General features: G+C 38.1%; 1 protein-coding gene across 1 annotated transcript in view; it reads left to right on the top strand.

The window, feature by feature from the left end:
- ZWILCH (zwilch kinetochore protein) overlaps positions 1-19,024 on the top strand; it is a 35,937-nt gene that overhangs the window by 15,655 nt on the left and 1,258 nt on the right. The window contains exons 8-17 of the mRNA XM_030875188.2: positions 1,566-1,659; positions 2,190-2,239; positions 2,897-3,002; positions 3,533-3,612; positions 4,806-4,962; positions 5,471-5,499; positions 9,882-10,018; positions 11,281-11,376; positions 15,394-15,515; positions 18,639-18,756. Of these exons, the coding sequence (XP_030731048.2) occupies positions 1,566-1,659; positions 2,190-2,239; positions 2,897-3,002; positions 3,533-3,612; positions 4,806-4,962; positions 5,471-5,499; positions 9,882-10,018; positions 11,281-11,376; positions 15,394-15,515; positions 18,639-18,727 (960 nt within the window). The 3' untranslated portion in view covers positions 18,728-18,756. The remainder of the gene's footprint in view (positions 1-1,565; positions 1,660-2,189; positions 2,240-2,896; positions 3,003-3,532; positions 3,613-4,805; positions 4,963-5,470; positions 5,500-9,881; positions 10,019-11,280; positions 11,377-15,393; positions 15,516-18,638; positions 18,757-19,024) is intronic.

Below are 19,024 nucleotides of genomic sequence, written 5' to 3'. Positions count from 1 at the left end.
TGGTTTAAAACTCATTCGAATACATGTCTGTCTGTCGGACTTGAAAGTCCATACTTTGTTATAATCTCTCTTAGAAATTCACAGACTCTTAGATGTGCACGTGGCCATCGTCTCTCCAAGTTCAATCCCCTGTATTTTTATAAATAGGTAGGATTTTTTTCTTTTCTTCTATTCCTTATATATTTCTGTCTGTCTCTCTCTCTCTTTCTGTCGAATGTACTGTTTGTTTTTTGTTTTTTTCGCTTTGAGGTATCTCACTGTGCCCATCTTAGTTAAAGCCCTTATTACCTCCCTTCTGGACCACTCTAATGATCCTTCATTGTTCTCAACAGGGACACACACTCTGGGCATCTTGGGCAGGATCATTCTTTGTGGTTTGGGACCATTGTACACATTGCAAGATGTGTAGCATCCTTGACCCCCACCAAACTAAATGCTCAAAGCGCTCCTGTACACACAGTCACTGTGACGCCAAAATTTATCTTCGTGTTTTTCCAAAGACTTCCTGGGTTGGAGGATGATCTCACTCTTATTGAGAAACACTGTACTTTCTTTTTTCCTTAGACTCTATCCTGAGTATTTCTGACGGGAGATTTCTTAGCTGCTTGATCATGTCATTTTCCTGTCAAAAAATCAACAATGGCTGTTGTCTTCCAAATGAAATAAAAAATCTTTTTAAGTTTTAAGACCACTATTTCTGTCTAATCCCTATTCCTTGTACTCTTATTTGCTGCTGTTTCCTGGGTGTTTTCGCCACCCTTGGCGGAATCATCCCACCTTCTTCATCTTATCCCCTGCTCTGTAGCCAATGGTTCCTGCATTTGAGTTGAGCTAATGTTTCACATCGTTCCTCTGGCCATTCCAGCCTATCTTGACCTCAACCTCTTTCCTTATTTCAGTTTAGATATTGTAGGTAGAGGCGTACACATTCATGGTATTTTTATGTAAACTTCCACTCAGTCTCACATTTTTGTTCCCCAGTTATTTCATCTGTATTATCGGTCCTTCTTAACCAAAATTAGAAGTGTCTTCAAGGCAGGCTCATAGGTCTTGAATCCTTTATAGCACCTATGCACACATAATGAGAGTTCAGAATACCATCTTTAGCATAAGACTGCTGGATATATGTACTGGCACTGTCAGTTACTGTGTGACCTTAAGCAAGTTAATTAACCTCTTAGTCTCAGTAAAATGGGAGTGCTAGTAGTATCTGCCTCATAGGGTTTTTGTGAGGATTAAATAACATACTGCATATGAAACATTTAGAAAAGTTCCTGGCATCTCATTAAACATTGAAGAATTCAAGATACTAGGAATTCCCTGGCAGTCCAGTGATTAGGACTGCACACTCTCACTGCTGAGGGCCTGGGTTTGATCCCTGGTCAGAGAATTAAAATCCCACAAGCCACGTGGTATGGCCAAGTAAAAAAGAAAAAAAAAGTGTGTGTGTATATATATATATATATATAAATATAAATATTATTACTAAATACATTTTACTGATTAAACTATGTTTTTTGCTAACAAGTTTTTTGGGTTTGTTTTTTTTTTTTGATCTCTCACAGGTTTTAGCTGATGGTTTGAGGACTGGTGTAACTGAATGGCCTGAGTCTCTGGAAGCAAAATCTGCTGTTGAACTTGTGCAGGAATTTCTGAATGGTGTTTGTTTTCCTAACTCATGCTTGTTTTTTGTTTATTTTTCTTAACTGGGAATTTAAGCTTGCTATATTTAAATGTAAATTGTCTTTTTATGCTTGATATTCTTTTTGGTTGGGATATATCTAAAGCTATGAGGTCTGTCATGGTGAGAGGGGCAGCTTCCATTCTGAATTCCTAACTGTAGAGGTCTCAGTGATTTTAAGAATTAATAATACTTATTTAATTTACATTTTATATACTGCAATCGTATTTGAGATTGTAACCTTTGAGCACCTACCATGTGCTTGACATTGTGTGTCAGGGTCTTTCATTGTATCTTAGTTCATCTTTACACCCCTACCTAGTGGGTATCTATTTTGACCTCCATTGGAGAGTTAAGTAATTTGCTAAAATACCTGGTTATACTTCTGCTATCCTCATTTGCTTCTATACTTCTACAATCCATTTGAAAATAGAATTAGGATGGAAATAATTTGGAATGAAGGAAAATAAATAAAATCCAGAGTTAATAAGCTTTTGCCACTTTCTAGACTTAAATAAGCTGGATGAATTTGGTGATTCTACGAAAAAAACCACAGAGGTAAGTGATTATTATTGGAAATGCACACTGAAAGAGCTTGTAAAATTTGGTTGTACTGTTGTCTTTCACGTCATACAATCTCAGATGGATCTGCTACAGCCAAGGTGGCATTTTGAGAGTAGTTTTTTGTTGGTCTTTAATGTCAGCACTAGTGATTATTTTCCTTGAGAACCGATGAATATTTTTAAAGAGAACTAGTACATATTTATTATTAATCACTTAACTGCAGAGAAATGGAAACAAATATGTTACTATACTGTGGGGTGATATTATTATAGTATATTAATGTTATGAGATGGCATGTTAATATGCCACAGGTGGTACTATTAAATTGCACTTAATATGTTGTCATTTGACAAATAGGAAAATTGAGACAAAGGTAATTTAATTAAATATTTTTCCATGGGAGGAAAGTTGAATGCTTGTTTTTAGGCATCAGAGTTTAAAAACAATTTTAGAGGTCCCGTTTTTCACTGTCTATTTATTTGTATCTCCTCATTAGTGGATGAAATTGTAGAAGATGCATTCACGTCTCTCTTTGCATGTGTTCATGACCCCACCTTTTCTCAGAGTAGCATTTGAAAGCTTATTGGCCTTCAACTGTTGCACTTTTTAAAAAATAAACTGAGTATTCTCTGACACTCACTTCTTTTCCAGACAGTGAAACATGACTCTGCTGCAGTTGATCGGTCCATGGAGTGTCTTCTCACAGTACGGGGTGATCTCGATTTTGCTGAGCAGCTGTGGTGCAAAATGAGTAGTAGTAGGTGTCCATCAGGATTGTGAAATAAAAATTTTCCTGTTATTTCTTAGGTTTACTTTTAAGTCTTTTGAAAATAATACAGTGTGTACTGCTAGTCTTGTGTGGACATCTGGTTCCTGTTTTATCAAACTCATTTCTAATAATGCATTGGCACATTTTACTCAAGAATTTTCCTAAGACAAGGCAATTCGTAGAACCTGTTCTTTTCTCTTGCCAGAAGTATAAGACCTAGGTGGTTTTTATGCTGTATTTATATGAGCCAAAACATATACCTTAGTGAAATTATAATTATTAGGAAAAGATATTCCATAATATTGTACTAAGTATGTTATTTTATGGCAATGGGTTTAATTTCTTTCTTTAAAAATGCTTTTTTTGGGGGGAGGGGGCCTTTAATTTCTTTCCCCCTTCCCCATCCATAAAGTTCAGATACTTGTCTTCCACTTCATTTGTGTATCCTTAAAATGAATGACATATTTGAGCTGCAGAAATAACCATGAAAGTAATGTTAGACTGACTTGCTTTCCAAGGTGTGGTTTCTTACCAAGACTTGGTGAAGTGTTTCACGTTGATCATCCAGAGTCTACAGCGTGGTGATATACAGCCATGGGTAGGTTTAGTAGTGTGTGTGAGAACCTTTTCTCAGCAGCATAGCAAACTGGTTAAGGACATAAGCTCTGGAGCAGACTGCCTGAGTTTGAATTCTATCTCTGCCACTTTCTAGCTGTGTAAACTTGGACAGGTTCCTTAATTCATGTGAAGCACTTAGCACCTAGTTCATAGTTAATGCACAGTATTTGTAAGCTACTAATATTGTCGTTACTGTTGCTATGAATGATTGCTCTCATAGACTACTTATGAGAGTACAAATTGGAACACTCTCTAAAAAGCAATTATGATAATGTATTGAGATACTCGAAATGTAGCCATCCTAAGGCCATACACAGGAATATGTATCAAGATTTTATGTATCATGATAGTCATTACAGCCTCATTTACAGTAGCAAAAATTGTAAATGACCTGAATTTTCACTATTAATGGAATGCCTAAGTAAATAATGATATAGCCACATAATGGCACATGTAATAGTTGCTACAGATGATGTGGAGAAATGCTTACAGTGTTCAGTAAAAAGAAAGGATTATACACTATTGTATAAAAAATATAAATTTTGGAGAGAAAAACCCAGAAACAAATACACTAAAATATGATAGTCACCTCTGGTGGTAGGGTTACAAATGAGTTTCTCAAACTGCATTATACATTTCTGTACTTCATGGATTTTCCATAATGAATTTGTGGTTTTATAATGAAGAAAAATCTAAGGTAAAAGCTAGAAACAAAAAGATTCTTCATCTAATAGGAATTATTTTAAATAACACAACTGCCAATTCATGACAATGACAGAAACTTTCCGAGGTGTGAACGGAGATACACTCCAGAGCAGAAGCATGCAAACCCTACTCCTATGTGGCATTAGTCATTCTATGCATTTTAGTCTTGCCCATCGAATTTTTCTCTTGAGAGTTTCTGTGTTTGTGAGATATTTACAAGTATATCGCTACCATGTACAAGTGCAAAGTGAAAATAGTATTAAAAAAAAAAGAAAATGCAGAAGATTGTGTTGGAAATTAGAGATAACAGAAGGACAGTAATGAGAAAATGTCAAATATTTTAGGTGATGAAAAACGTAAGGTTATAATATAAGTTTTAGCTTTTAGCTAATGCAGTTTGTTTGTCTTTTGCTTACTGGACTTTTTATATTTATATTTGTGGCTTTATAAACTTTTCCCAATTTCTAGCTTCATAGTGGGAGTAACAGTTTACTAAGTAAGCTCATTCATCAGTCTTACTATGGAACCATGGACACGGTTTCTCTCAGTGGGATTGTTCCAGTTCAGATGCTTTTGGAAATTGGTTTGGATAAACTGAAGAAAGATTATATCTGTTTTTTCATAGGTAAGGCCATTTCCCAGCTCAAAAACTTAAAAGCTGCCTCACAAAAAATTAAAGGCTACATAGGTATTCTCAGATTTTATCTTTGTACTTGTCCCTAATTGTTTGTAGTCCTGGCTTTGCCCCTGGTTCACTGTGAGACAAGCACTCCCATTTTTTGAGCCTTAGTTTCCTGCTCGATAAAGATATTATATTAAAGGTAGCTATAGTTTTTGTCTTTAATTCAAATGTTTTGAGATTCTTTGAGGTTAATGTAGTAAATAAAAAACGCTTTTTATTTTAATAGCCATTACTTGCTTGTTTTTATTAGGGGCAAACTGTGATCATTTTTAGAATAAGTATTAATTTATATTTATGGTGTAATGTACCAGAAAATTTGGCTTTTTGTGATAAACTGTTTAGCTTGAGCATTTCTTTTATATATGAACTATGAAATTTTTTGCTTAGGTTGCTTAATTTGTAATAGATAATACCTAAGGCTTAATTGCATATATGTGTTTTTTCTTCATAGGCCAAGAACTTGCATCTTTGAATCATTTGGTGAGTTTTTATTCTAAAGTTGGTTTTTCTTTATTCGGTCATTCTGCATACAGTTATTAAGTGTCTATTCTGTGCCAGCCTCTGTTCTAGGAAACAGGTAAATTAAGACAGGCAATTACACTGTCTAATATGACAGACAAAAAGGTAGCCCATTCAATGTCACTTCTCATTCTTTATAAATGTATGATACTGACATAAAGTTGTATCCTGCTTATTAAACCAATGTACTCCCACAACTCTCATTTATCTAAAACGGTTAAGGAATGCCTTTCTTTGATAGGCCTTATAAGGGAATATTTGCTTTATATTCTCTTGACCCATTTCTTTTACACGTGAAGGATTACTTTCCAAAGAATTTGTTATGTTCCTTAACATATTGATTCAAAAGATGCTTCTGATATATGTGGAACCTAGAAAAATGGTACAGATGAACCGGTTTGCAGGGCAGAAATTGAGACACAGATATAGAGAACAAACGTATGGACACCAAGGGGGGAAAGCGGCGGGGGGTGGTGGTGTGATGAATTGGGAGATTGGGATTGACATGTATACACTGATGTGTATAAAATGGGTGACTAATAAGAACCTGCTGTATAAAAAATAAATTAAATTTAAAAAAAATGCTTCTGGGTTTCAGGGTCATGATTATGAACTTTTTTATTTTCCTAGTGTCTTGATTTAGAAAGTTAAGGAGATTAAAGAGCATCCATAAGGACCCTTGACATTTGTTGTAAGATTCTTTTAGAAAATGGATCTTCAAATGACATCTGGTCTCTTATAAAAATGCCAAGATAGGAAAACTCTAGCTTTATCTATTACGCAAAGTAAGACTCAGCTGGATTCTTTTGAGGTTAATTTTTGCTATTCAGAGTTTAAACATTTTTTAAGGGTGTATATTTTTAATGGAAACTTTTAATACATTTTTTTATACTTAGAAAAGTAGTAACATTTTGAAAATTAGAATATAATGCAAATACACCCTTAATCTCAGCATTCAAATATGAGTACCCTCATTTTTATGAATTCCCCTCAAGTCATTTAATATGCCTGTTTTTTAAAATATGGTTTGACTTTTTTTTTTTTTTTTTGGCTGCATTGGGTCTTTGTTGCTGCATGCGGGCTTTCTCTAGTTGTGGCGAGCAAGAGCTACAGTTCGTTGCAGTGCGCGGGCTTCTCATTGCGGCGGCTTCTCTTGTTGTGGAGCACGGGCTCTAGGCGCGTGGGCTTCAGTAGTTGTGGCTCACGGGCTTAGTTGCTCCCCAGCATGTAGGATCTTCCTGGACCAGGGCTCGAACCCGTGTCCCCTGCATTGGCAGGCGGATTCTTAACCACTGTGCCACCAGGGAAGCCCCCGACTCCAGACTTTTGACACAATTGTTCTTAAACTTTGAGAATCTCCTAGAAGGCTTGTTAAAATGCTAATTCCTGGGCCCCAGTGACTCAGTAGGTCTAGGGGCTCTGGAATATGTCTTTTTTTTTTTGGCCGCACTGCACAGCTTGTGGGATCTCAGTTCCCTGTCCAGGGATTGAACCCGGGCCGCGGCAGTGAAAGCCCAGAATCCTAACCACTAGGCCACCAGGGAACTCCCTGGAATATGTCATTTTAAACAAACCATCTCCATCTCCAGATGATTCTGATGCAGGTGGTTTGCAGATATATTAGTTTTTTATTGCTGCTGTAACAAATTACCACACACTTAGCGTCTTAAAGCAACACACACAAATGTATTACTCTGTAGTTCTCTAGTTCGGAAGTCTAGTCTGGGTCTCACTAGGCTAAAATTAGGGTGTTGGCAGGCTGTGTTCCTGTCTGGAGCCTGCCTGTAGGGGAGGATCCATTTCCTGCTCATTTGAGTTATTAGCAGAATTCAATTCCTCATAATTATAGGACAGAGGCACCTTTTTCTTGCTGGCTATAAACTGAGGACTGTTCCCAGCTTCCAAGGTCCAGCCCATACCTTGGCTCCTGGCCCCCTTCTTCCATCTCCAAAGGCAGCTATAGTGGGTCAAGTCCTTCTCGTGCTGTGTCTCTGCCTCCCTCATCCAGTTTTAAGGGTTCATATGATTCGATTGGGCTCACCTGCATAATCTAGGATACTTTCCCAATTTTAAGGTCAAATGACCGTATACATCTGCAACCTTAATTCCTTTTGCCATAAATGTAACATATTCACAGGTTCTGGGATTAGGACATGAACATCTTTTGAGGGTGGTTTTCTGCCTGTCACAGCAGGCCACACCTTGAGAAGCCCTCACTAGGCTGTACTGCCTCCAAGTAATCAGTAACATCAGGCTCTGCCACCTCTTCTCTGTGCAGGGTCTTGGGGACAGACCGAGGTAGACCAGGCGGGGTTGTAGCACGGGCAGAGAGAAAGGGGAAAGGCAATCTGGATCTGTTCCTTTGTGAAAAAGACCTGGGTGGGCCACTTCCAGAGCTCTCAGGGGACCACAGGGAATATGGGTGGCAGGTGTGGAGAACGTTGTAATCTGTAGCCTGTGGTGAGTGGGGCTGCTTTGGTGTACTTCTCTGCCTGGGACCATGCCTATTTTCCTACTTGTGTTATTTTCACATTTTGGAATAACCTGTGTAAGACAATTAATATGTCCCTATATTTTGGATTTAATTATAAATGATTTTGCATTAAATTAGTTTTTCACATTTTGCGTAGCTTCCTTTAAATTGTAATTTGGGATTACCCATGGATCTCTCCTACTCCCTTGCCATTACCTCCACTCAATTAAAAGATGACCATGGGGCTTCCCTGGTGGCGCAGTGGTTGAGGGTCCGCCTGCTGATGCAGGGGACGCGGGTTCGTGCCCCGGTCTGGGAAGATCCCACATGCCGCGGAGTGGCTGGGCCCGTGAGCCATGGCCGCTGAGCCTGCGCGTCCGGAGCCTATGCTCCGCAACAGGAGAGGCCGCAGCAGTGAGAGGCCCACGTACTGCAAAAAAAAAATAAAAGATGACCATAACTTTTCACTTACTGTATTAGTTTTCAGTCGCCACCTAACAAAATTTAGAAGCTTAAATGAACACAAATGGATTATCTCACAGTTTCCAGGAGTTGGAAGTTGGGCACATTTTACCTGCGTCCTCTGCTCAGGGTTTCACAAGGCTGAAATCAAGGTGTCATCTGGAGGCTTGATGAGGGAAAGATCCACTTTCAAGTTCCCTCGCTTATTGTTGGCAGAATTCATTTACTTGTGGCCCTTTGATGAAGGTCCCCATTTTCTTGCTAGCTGTTGGCCCAGTACTGGCCTCAGGTCCTAGAGGTTACTTGTGGGTTCTTACCACGTGGCCTTCTCCACAACGTGGCAGTTTGTTTCTTCAAAGCCAGCAGGAGAGCATCTCTAATGCTTCAAGAGCTCACTGACTAGGTCATAGTAATGACCAGGCGATGCTCTCCCTTTTGATTAATTCAAAGTCAAGAGCTTCCCTGGTGGCGCAGTGGTTGAGAGTCTGCCTGCCGATGCAGGGGACACAGGTTCGTGCCCCGGTCCGGGAAGATCCCACATGCCGCAGAGCGGCTGGGCCCGTGAGCCATGGCCACTGAGCTTGCGCATCCGGAGCCTGTGCTCCACAATGGGAAAGGCCACAACAGTGAGAGGCCCGCATACCGCAAAAATAAATAAATAGATAGATAGATAGATAGATAGATAAACAAACAAACAAAGTCAATCAGTAACCTAATCATGGGAGTAACAACCCACCATATTTATAGATTCTGGCCTCGCTCAGGGAGAATGGATTATATAAGACATGTATTCCAGGGGGTGAGAATCTTGGGGGTCATTGTAGAATTCCACCCACTGTATTTACCATGGATTATTTCCTTAGGATTGGGTCTCAGAAATAGATCTGAGCATATTATGATGGCTTGACGTAACATTGCCAACTTTCTTTTCCAAAACCTCATACCAGGTTACTAGTAATATATGTTAGTGGAAGCTTATCACTACACTTGCTTAATTTCTTGCTACTTCAGGTTTATTATCTATTTTTAGACATGAGTACTCCCATCAACCTAGCAAGTTTGTTGAAGTTAAGAATTATCTTGTGGATTTGCCATTCTTTCCATCTGGAGGGTTTGATGGGGGGTACTAGCTACCTACTTGGACCTCCTTGGTGAAGCAGTTCTGTGATTTGCCTTTACCAGAGAATATGTATAATGGTTTGCTTAGAACATTCTCAGTGGAGACTTGGAGTTTAGTTTGAGGAATAGTATTGAAAGGAGGAAGGCTATCTAGCTGCCTCCTGTCTTCTTTTTTCCCTCCCTATTAATCAGGCATCCACACTGAGGTTTAGTAGACACGGTTAATTCTTTCCAGAGATTCCTCTTGTTCTTTGACTCCCTATTTTCCTTGTCCTTTTTTTCATTCCAGGAATATTTCATTTCTGCATCAGTAGATACACAAGAGCAGGTTCATCGTGTTCAAAAACTCCACCATATTCTCGAAATAGTAGTCAGTTGCATGCTTTTCATTAAACCTCAACATGAACTCCTCTTTTCTTTAACACAGTAAGTGTTTCTGTTGTTTACTTACATAAAAATGTACTCTCTTCTGAAATAGTTGCAGCCAAAGTAACTGCCTTTTTTTACTATCAGTTAGGATAGAATCTGTGTACCCTGTCTTCACAGTAACAGAAAGGTTCTATCTAAGTCACTGCCATGAGAAGGAAAGGCTTTGGATTCAGGAGGAATCAGGTTGGACACTTGGATCTAGTACTTCCTTTTTTTTTTTTTTTTTTTTTTTTGCGGTACGCGGGCCCCTCACTGTTGTGGCCTCTCCCGTTGCGGAACACAGGCTCCGGACGCACAGGCTCAGCGGCCATGGCTCACGGGCCCAGCCGCTCCGCGGCATGTGGGATCCTCCCGGACCCGGGCACGAACCCGTATCCCCTGCATCGGCAGGCGGACTCTCAACCACTGCGCCACCAGGGAAGCCCTAGTACTTCCTTTCTAAGGAAGTTTCCTTTCACTACATCTTGTTTTTCATCTGTAAAAATGGTGTAATGTATATAAAGTACTTGACCCTTGAGGTGCTTAATAAATATTAGTTCCTTCTCTTTTCTTTATATCCTTATAAATTTGGGTCAAGCTAATCATTGCCAACCATCTATATGGTAACTGAATGGAATCGAATTTTATTATCAGACCTCTGTCAATAGTGTTGCTGAAATTTTAGAGAGTTTGTCAATCAGTTTGACTAAAAACAGTTTGGAATAATCCTTACACATGGATCGCTGGTGTCTTACATGTATTTTTTGAGGCTTCAAACTGGAAATAAGTGAACCATCCAGTGGAAGAACTGGGTTTATTTTTCCCTGTGGAAGGAAATGTACCATTTCCTTTTCCAAAATTAGAATTTGACTTACTTGTAAAGGGAAAAGTTTGAAATTGTTACTGGATTTTTTTGGTTTTTGGTTTTTTTCCATTAAAGATCAGTAGTATATGTGAGTTAACTGTTTAATTCTCCATACTTGGAAAACAATGGAGACTATATCTTTGTCTCTCTTTTGCCTTTTTGTTTTTCTGATATCTCTTTCTTCCCAGTTACACCTCTACTTGAGCTCAACATAAATATATTTTATATTTATGAGAAATATGTCCACTACTAATTTTTTTGAAGTGAAATTTTCTTTCAAAAAAAAATTAATAACCTAAGTGTTGTTGGGATGGGGGTTTAATGTTTCCTTTATGAGCTTTAGACTAACAGAAAGCCTTTATCTCCAAGTGGCATTTTTTTCCAAAAGCAATTCTATTTTCTTTTTTTTTCTTAGATCCTGCATAAAATTTTATGAACAAAATCCTCTCGATGAGCAACACATTTTTCAGCTGCCAGTCAGACCAACTGCTATAAAAGACTTATATCAAAAGTAAGCAATTTAATAATTAAATTATACTTCAAGTCCAGCCATGATTCTAGGCAATTTCAGTGTCTGCTCCATGGGGACCTCATGTTGCTTCACCTCTGAAACCGTAATCATCTGATTCCCATCCCCTGAACATAGTCTGATAGAGTCCTCCCTCTTCCTTCTCCCAGACCTGTGGTCTGTTCTCTTTAGACTGTTGGTCCTCTACTTTCATTTTTCTCTCAATTTGTAATTTCTTCACAGAACAGGGCAGAAACTTTAGCCAGAAGGGAAGTGACAGGTTGGGAAGAACATGATCGGGGTAATGACAGCGAAGTCAGAGGTATGGCTGTGGGAGTGAGAGAAGGATCTGGGATTGGGGATTGCGGAGGTATGGAGCTGAGGCTAAGACGATAGATCGGCCATCCATGCGGGACACCGAGGTTGCCTCAAATCATGGTCTCCACTGACTCTTCTCTCAGCATATAATAGACTTGAAATTTCTCTCACACTGAAGCCACTCCATTTATACCCTCCCTCTATATAGTTCCCTCTTAGCCAAACCTCATCACTCCCCTGAAATTGTTTAGCAGAAGTTGCCAGTGGCCTTCTAATTGGCAAATCCAGAGGACACTTTCCAGGAGAAGAGTGTTTTGGCTCCTTGTGTAATTAGCTAGCCCACTAATTCTTTCTCCTTCCGTAAGCACTTGTAAGGCTCTGTGGCATTTAATACTATTGCTTTCTTGAACCCATCCCCTTCCTTTGTTTTCATGGCATAACATTCTGTCTTAATTTTAACTCTACCTCTCTGGCCCACCTCCAAGACTGAGAATGGACCTCTTCAAATTCTTCTCCTTCTGCCTCATTCATATGTGAGTTTCCACCAGAACTCTACCCTCTGCCCTCTTTTCTTACTTCCTGTCTTCCCTGGGTGATTTCATTCACACCCCAATCTTCAATTCCTCTGGGCTAATGATAATTCATAACCCATATCTGCAGCTTCTCCTGAGCTTCACACCCATGTTTCTAGGTGTCTGTTAGACATGAATTCTCAACTTTAACGTCCTGTAGGTAGTTCAGACTCTAAATCCCAACTCTTCACTCCCCTTCCTAACACGTTTCCTCTTCCCATATGACCTCTCAAGTGGCCATCATTAATCTCCACCTAATGCCCAAAACAGAAACCTAGGACTTATCTTCCACTTATTGCTGTCACTTCCTTCCTCCTTGAAATGGTTTCCAAGTCCTGACCTCCTTGGAAGCTCTTGAATCTGTTCCTTTCTCTACATCTTCGCCATCTATTTCATATCTGCTCATCTCATACCTGGGCTGAGTGCAGTAAAATCGTTTTTCCTAGCTGCTCTATCTGCCTCCATTAACTTCCTTCTCTGTGACCGCCAAAGTGATCTTTCTAAAATCTGATCCCATCATGACTTCCTTCTGTTTAAATGGCTCCCTTACCTTTAGGACAGTGTTCCATCACCTCAGTGTGGTCTGTGAGACCTTCTGTTCCCGGCCGCTGTGCCTTTCTGATTCACGTGCCACCACGCCTTCCCACTCTCCTTTTGAGTCAGAGACCCTATGTAACTGCATTTCCTCAGACACCACACACGCTTACCTGACAGTGCCTACGCCTGTGTCCTTCTTTCATCCTGGATTTTGTCCGCTTAACTAACTCCTCCTTCTAATTTCATTATAAGCTCAGCTCAAAGACCACAATATCTGAGGATTCTTTTCCAACTCTACAATCCCAATCTGAGTTAAATTACCCCTCGTGTATTGTCCCCTCCCATGTCTGATATTTCTCTATTACAACATTTTTCAAAATTGAGTTGTTATTGTTTATTTAATTTTTATTGAAATAAAGTTGATTTACCATATTGTATTAGTTTCAGGTATACAACAAAGTGATTCAGTTATACATACTATTTTTTTTTCAGGTTCTTTTTCATTATAGGTTATTAACAAGATATTGAATATAGTTCCCTGTGCTATATAGTAAATCCTTGTTGTTTATCTCTTTTATATATAATGGTGTGTATCTGTTAATCCCATACACCTAATTTATCCCTCCACACCCCTTTCTCCTTTGGTAACCATATAAGTTTGTTTTCTATGTCTGTGACTCTGTTTCGTAAATAAATTCATTTGTATTATTTTTTATATTCCACATTTAAGTGATATCATATAATATTTGCCTTTCTCTGTCTGACTTAATTCACTCAGTATGATAATCTCTAGGTCCATCCATGTTGCTGCAAATGGCATTATTTCATTCTTTTTTTTTGCACACAGAATGAATATTTTATTACTAGATTATAAAAATAAAATACAATAATTTTAAAACAGAACTTAAAACACTGTACAAAGCTTTAATGTGACACAAATGGGAAAATTAAATAAATTAATTACACATTTATGTACAGATGGCCTGTACAAAAGCACTCCATGTTTCTGCCAATACTCTATGTCCTTGTTTGCCTGAGCAAAAATGCATAAAGAGGGCTGCTTGGAGGGGAAAGAGGTACAATACAATACCTTTAGAGATATTTGAAGGAGCCGTTTCTCATCACTCTTGATTTCATGAGGAGGAGAAGAAAGGGAGAAAGCTATGGAATTGTTAAATTATTCTATTCTAACTTACTGGTCTTGCTCAACAGGAGAGAATACTTATGGTTTGTGGTTCCATCTGATTTAAGAGCTGACAATACTTCAAAACTTTCAAGATTTATATCTAATTCAAAAAGTAGGTGTTTCCCAACTCCCTGTTTTTTCCTAAAAGCTGTGAACTTGTAAGTAAATGACCCAATGACATCAGCACTTGGTTATTTTAGGAAAGGAGTCACGAGGGAGACCAGGAACTGTGCATGAGAAATGAGGGATCTCAAGCCTAGGTCATCTGTTGTTTTCTTTACTCAGTTCATCCAATCCAATTTCAGAGCCCCAAGTGGCACAGTGTTATATTTACTTTAGCTTCCTATCTTTGTATCTCTGAATGCTTTTTACCTTAGTGAACTAATTTACCTAACTGGTGAATAGTTTAAAAAGAAAAAAATCCCAAGGGCTTTCCCTTCCCTGGGTTGATCCCTAAAATAAGTCACATTCAAGCTCTGGTAGGTTTGTTTAGCCCTTGTGGATGAGAGAAGAACAGACAGACAGACCCCAGGTATGTCAAAGTACTATGCATGAATTTTTAAGGATTTAAACTGTATATTTTAAGGGGGAGAAAAGCAACATATGGCAAGCGTAGTCTATATAAAAATTTGGTTTACCCAGTGTTTTTAACTGGGTGAGTGAACACTTATGTACACAGTATGAAACAATGTTAAACTACTGAAAAGAGAGATAAAATTTCCTACTCTTATTGTGTAAAATTATGTCAGCAAATTCTGTAGTCACATGGGCTCAAAGTTCTGCCTCGCTGAATCCTATTCTCTAGGTCAAGGAATCCAGAACCCTGGCCCAGGGTATCTGAGAGATATGTCAGTATCATCTATCATCAGTGATACATACTGTGCCCATACTGTTATGGCTGAGTAGTATTCCATTGTGTGTGTGTGTGTGTGTGTGTGTGTGTGTGTGTGTATGTGTATATATACACATATATATGTATATGTATGCATATATGCATAGGCACACCACATCTTTATCCATTACCTGTCAATGGACATTTAGGTTGCTTCCATGTCTTGGCTATTGTAAATAGTGCTGCTGTGAACATTGGGGTGCATGTATCTTTTTGAATTAGAGTTTTCGTCTTTTCTGTAAATATGCCCAGGAGTGGGATTGCTGGATCATATGGTAGTTCTATTTTTAGTATTTTTTAAGGAACCTCCATATTGTTTTCCATAGTGGCTGCACCAATTTGTTATCATTTACATTCTTCTTTCTCTCCCTCTTTTGACTGTGCTTCTTGAGGGTAGGAATGTGACCTCTCCACCTCTTCTTCCTCAGTGCTTACCACAGAAGGACTTCACTATGTGACTATAGAAAGAAGGAATTGGATTGGTTTTTTCTCTTTGCTTTTTTTTCTTTCCTTAGTGAGAAGCCACAGAAATGGAGAGTGGAAATAAACAGTGGTCAAAAGAAGGTGAAGACAGTTTGGCAACTGAGTGACAGCCCACCTGTAGATCATCTGAATTTTCACAGACCTGGTAGAGATGGTTTGTAGTCTATTCACGTAAATTATTCCAAAAGAAAATAAACTAAGTTTACTAGTAGAGATTATTATTAGAGCTCTTGCGCCTAGTTTTAAATAATTTTCCTGAACTCTAGGTATAAACCTATTTATTCTGGGGGAAAAAAAAACATGAAAGAGTGCTTTTTCTCATTATCCAGCTAGAGGAAATTTTATTAAAAGACACCAAGCAATAGGGACGTAGGTGTGAAAATAGGTTATAAAATGGAAATGCCAGCTCATACTTCACACTTTTCTGCACCATTTAAAACAGTGATGATATTTCTGCTCTAGTACCTTCTCTGTGGTAGGAATAAGGGTTGAGATTTCTAGTATTGTATCAAAGATTATGTGTGTCAAAGAATGTCTTTTTGCCCCAGTATAATTAGCTGACCCACCAGTTAATTATATCTCCTTCCGTAAGTACCTATAAGACTGTTATCTTTATGCACATGGATTGTGTGGGGCTGTCATCTCTTATTTGTATAAGTCTTAAATGGCTGATTCAAATATTGCAAGGATTATCCAAAATAAAATCTGATAGTTTTAAGACAGAATTCAAGGGTATTTGAAAGCTGGGAATACAGATAGTCCTATTGTAGTGATTGATATTTTGCAAAATTATTTCCAGAAATTGTTTATTCTCCCCCCCGAGTATATTTTGATTCAGGCATAATGGGAACTTCTCTATTCATATGGCTGAACTGTAAAAGTCCTAAAGAAATCAAATGTTCCTGAGAACCATCAGTTAAGATCATGCTATCTTTTCTAAGTGTGATATAAAAGCTGGAGCCTATAAAAGATTGAAAATGAACTGTATAAAAATAAAAAATTTTCTGCGTGGCAAAAAATACCAGAGGTGAAGCAACAAACAAATAATAAACTAGGAAAAGAAATTTGCAGCTCATGTTCAGAAAAGGGGCTACATTCTCTAGTATATAAAGAACTTTCAGATCTGTAAGAAAAGTATTAATAACTCAGTAGAAAAAAATGGGCAAGTAATATGAACCGTTTACCAAAAAGGAAATTTAAATGTCATCTTAAAAGCAAAAGGTGATCAACCCCACCTATAATAAGAGGAATGCAAATTTATATTCTGTAGATACCATCTTTCACCTGTCAGATTAGCAGAGATCAACATGTTTGGTGTCACAGTGCTGGCCGGGATTTGGGGGAAACTCACGCACTGCTGGATGGAGTGTAAAGTTGTATGGCTTTTGTGGAGGGTGATATTCACCAGAATTTTAAAGAATACATTCTTTGGACCACCAGTTCCATTAATAGGAATCTATTCCACATATATAACCAGACATGTGCAAAAAGGCCTGTGGACCAGATCACTAATTGCAGTATTGTTTACAGTAGCAAAACCATGGGCCTGGGCATAGAAAAACCTCTGAAAGGAGACAACTAAAGCTCAACCCTGAGGTGTGGAATGATGAGGGCAGGGGTGGGTCTCAGCTTTGATCATTAGAAGCATCTGGGGAGCCTTTAAAGTCCTAATACCCAGACCAAGTGAATCAGAATCGCTGGAGGTAGAGCCTGGACATCAGAATTTTTAAAGTTCTCCAAGTGATTTCATTGTGCAACGAAGGTTGAAGACCACCAGTTTAAACATTTTATTTTATCTATATTTGTTGTTTCAGGTTTTTTTTCTTAAAGACATGTGTGTTATGATTTTAAAAGTTTAAAAGACATGAATAAATGTGATACATTTTTCAAAAATGCCATTTTAAAATAAATTTTATTACATTAAGATTAAACCTGTTAGGAGATTAATACAAGATTAAACACCTTTTCCAATGATGCTGAATAAGTGAAGTATACGGAACTATCTTCTAGAGACTTTTTTGTTTTTTTAGAGTCTTTTTAATGCAGGTTGCTTCAAAAAAGAATGAAAGTTATTTTGAATGTTAGAGTTAAAACTATTTGCTAATGTATTGGTCCAGTGACTCTTTTTATGAAAATAAGGAATTTTTATGAAATCATATATTTACGTGCTTGGAAACACACTCACACTCCATTTTGACTTGAACTTCATAACCTCTTCTACCCATTATGTATTCTTGATGTGTTTGTCTAGAAATTATTCAGTGACCTTTGGCCCAAACCAAGACCCACTGTTAAAGGAGGACTTCATTTGTAAAAGTCATAGATTATTCAAACAAAGCCTCAGTTGTAGATATTAAAGTCCAATAATCATTTATTTTTGGCCAAAGATCATAGGCATTTACAAAATTAGACTTTCTATTTCATTGGACTGAGCACTTAGGTCAAATACTAGCTTTTCAAGATACCTAACGGTATGATGCTCTTGAGTAAAACAGTTGACATCAAAAGCAGGAAGACTGAAGAGAGAAAAGTGTACTTTTAGCTGCCCTGGGAAAAGAGAATAATGACTTGGAGTTAATGGGGGAGAAAAACAGTGTCCAGTAGAGTGCTGCTCACCCAGTGGGTGCTCGGCAAATGATTGCTGGTAGTGGTGGGAATATGGAAACCAAAATGTTGACCCACAAGGAAGTGGACATGATCTCATCTAAATGTTAATTGTATCATTTGATTTTGAAATACAACAATCTTCAGGAGAAAAAAATGGATGTGTCTAGCCCTAAGACTATAAATCCTAAGTAGAAAATGTTTTCTGAAATATATATTACAATTGGAAGAAGACAGTTATATTTAACTGTAGTGGAGGAGGCATTAAAAAATAAAGCAGTAGCTTACCAAATTAAAAATATATAATTTGTGGGGGGGGGGGGCTGCACTGTGCAGCCTGTGGGATTTTAGTTCCCTGGACCAGGGATCCAACCTGGGCCCCCAGCAGTGGAAGTGTGGAGTCCTAACCCCTGGACTGCTGAGGAATTCCCCCCGAATATATAATTTTTAAAAATCTACTTTAGTTTGTTTAGTCATATTTTCAATGCATCAAGAGGGTTGACTATTAAAAGGAATTGTCTTTGCTGATTTTTGTCTAACAAGTTCTTTTAAAGTAGAAGACACATCATTCAGACTACCTCTTGATTGTTGTAAAATTCAGCAGTAACTTAGCAGAAAAACAGTTCAATGAATTGTTGATGAATTCAATTCTGATCTCTCTCTCTGGTTATAGATTTTTCTGAATTAACATTAAACGGTAGCCTGGAAGAAAGGATATCCTTTACTAACATGGTTACCTGCAGCCAGGTGCATTTCAAGTGAAGTGTGCTGATGGGGCCCTCTGTAAGGTGGTATGTTCACTTTTTGTTCTCTGCAAATACTTTATAATGTCTTAAATACCTTACTTTTTTCTTTTTTTCTTTCTACAACATAAATGCTGATTTAATACATTTGGGATATGGATTATTAGTAATCACATAAAAGGCTTACCAGCTGTTACTGAGCAGTGCAAATCTTTAATTTCCTTTCTACCTTCTGTAGTCAACTGACAATTTAATCCTAAAACCGGAGAAATGGAAAAAAAAATTTTTGAGTGGTAATGTCTTTGCATTTGAAATC

This window comes from Globicephala melas, chromosome 2, assembly GCF_963455315.2.
Source record: "Globicephala melas chromosome 2, mGloMel1.2, whole genome shotgun sequence".
In the NCBI taxonomy this organism is placed as follows: domain Eukaryota; kingdom Metazoa; phylum Chordata; class Mammalia; order Artiodactyla; family Delphinidae; genus Globicephala; species Globicephala melas.
Note: the sequence above shows the minus strand (reverse complement) of the source record. Positions and strands in the feature narration are given on the sequence as shown.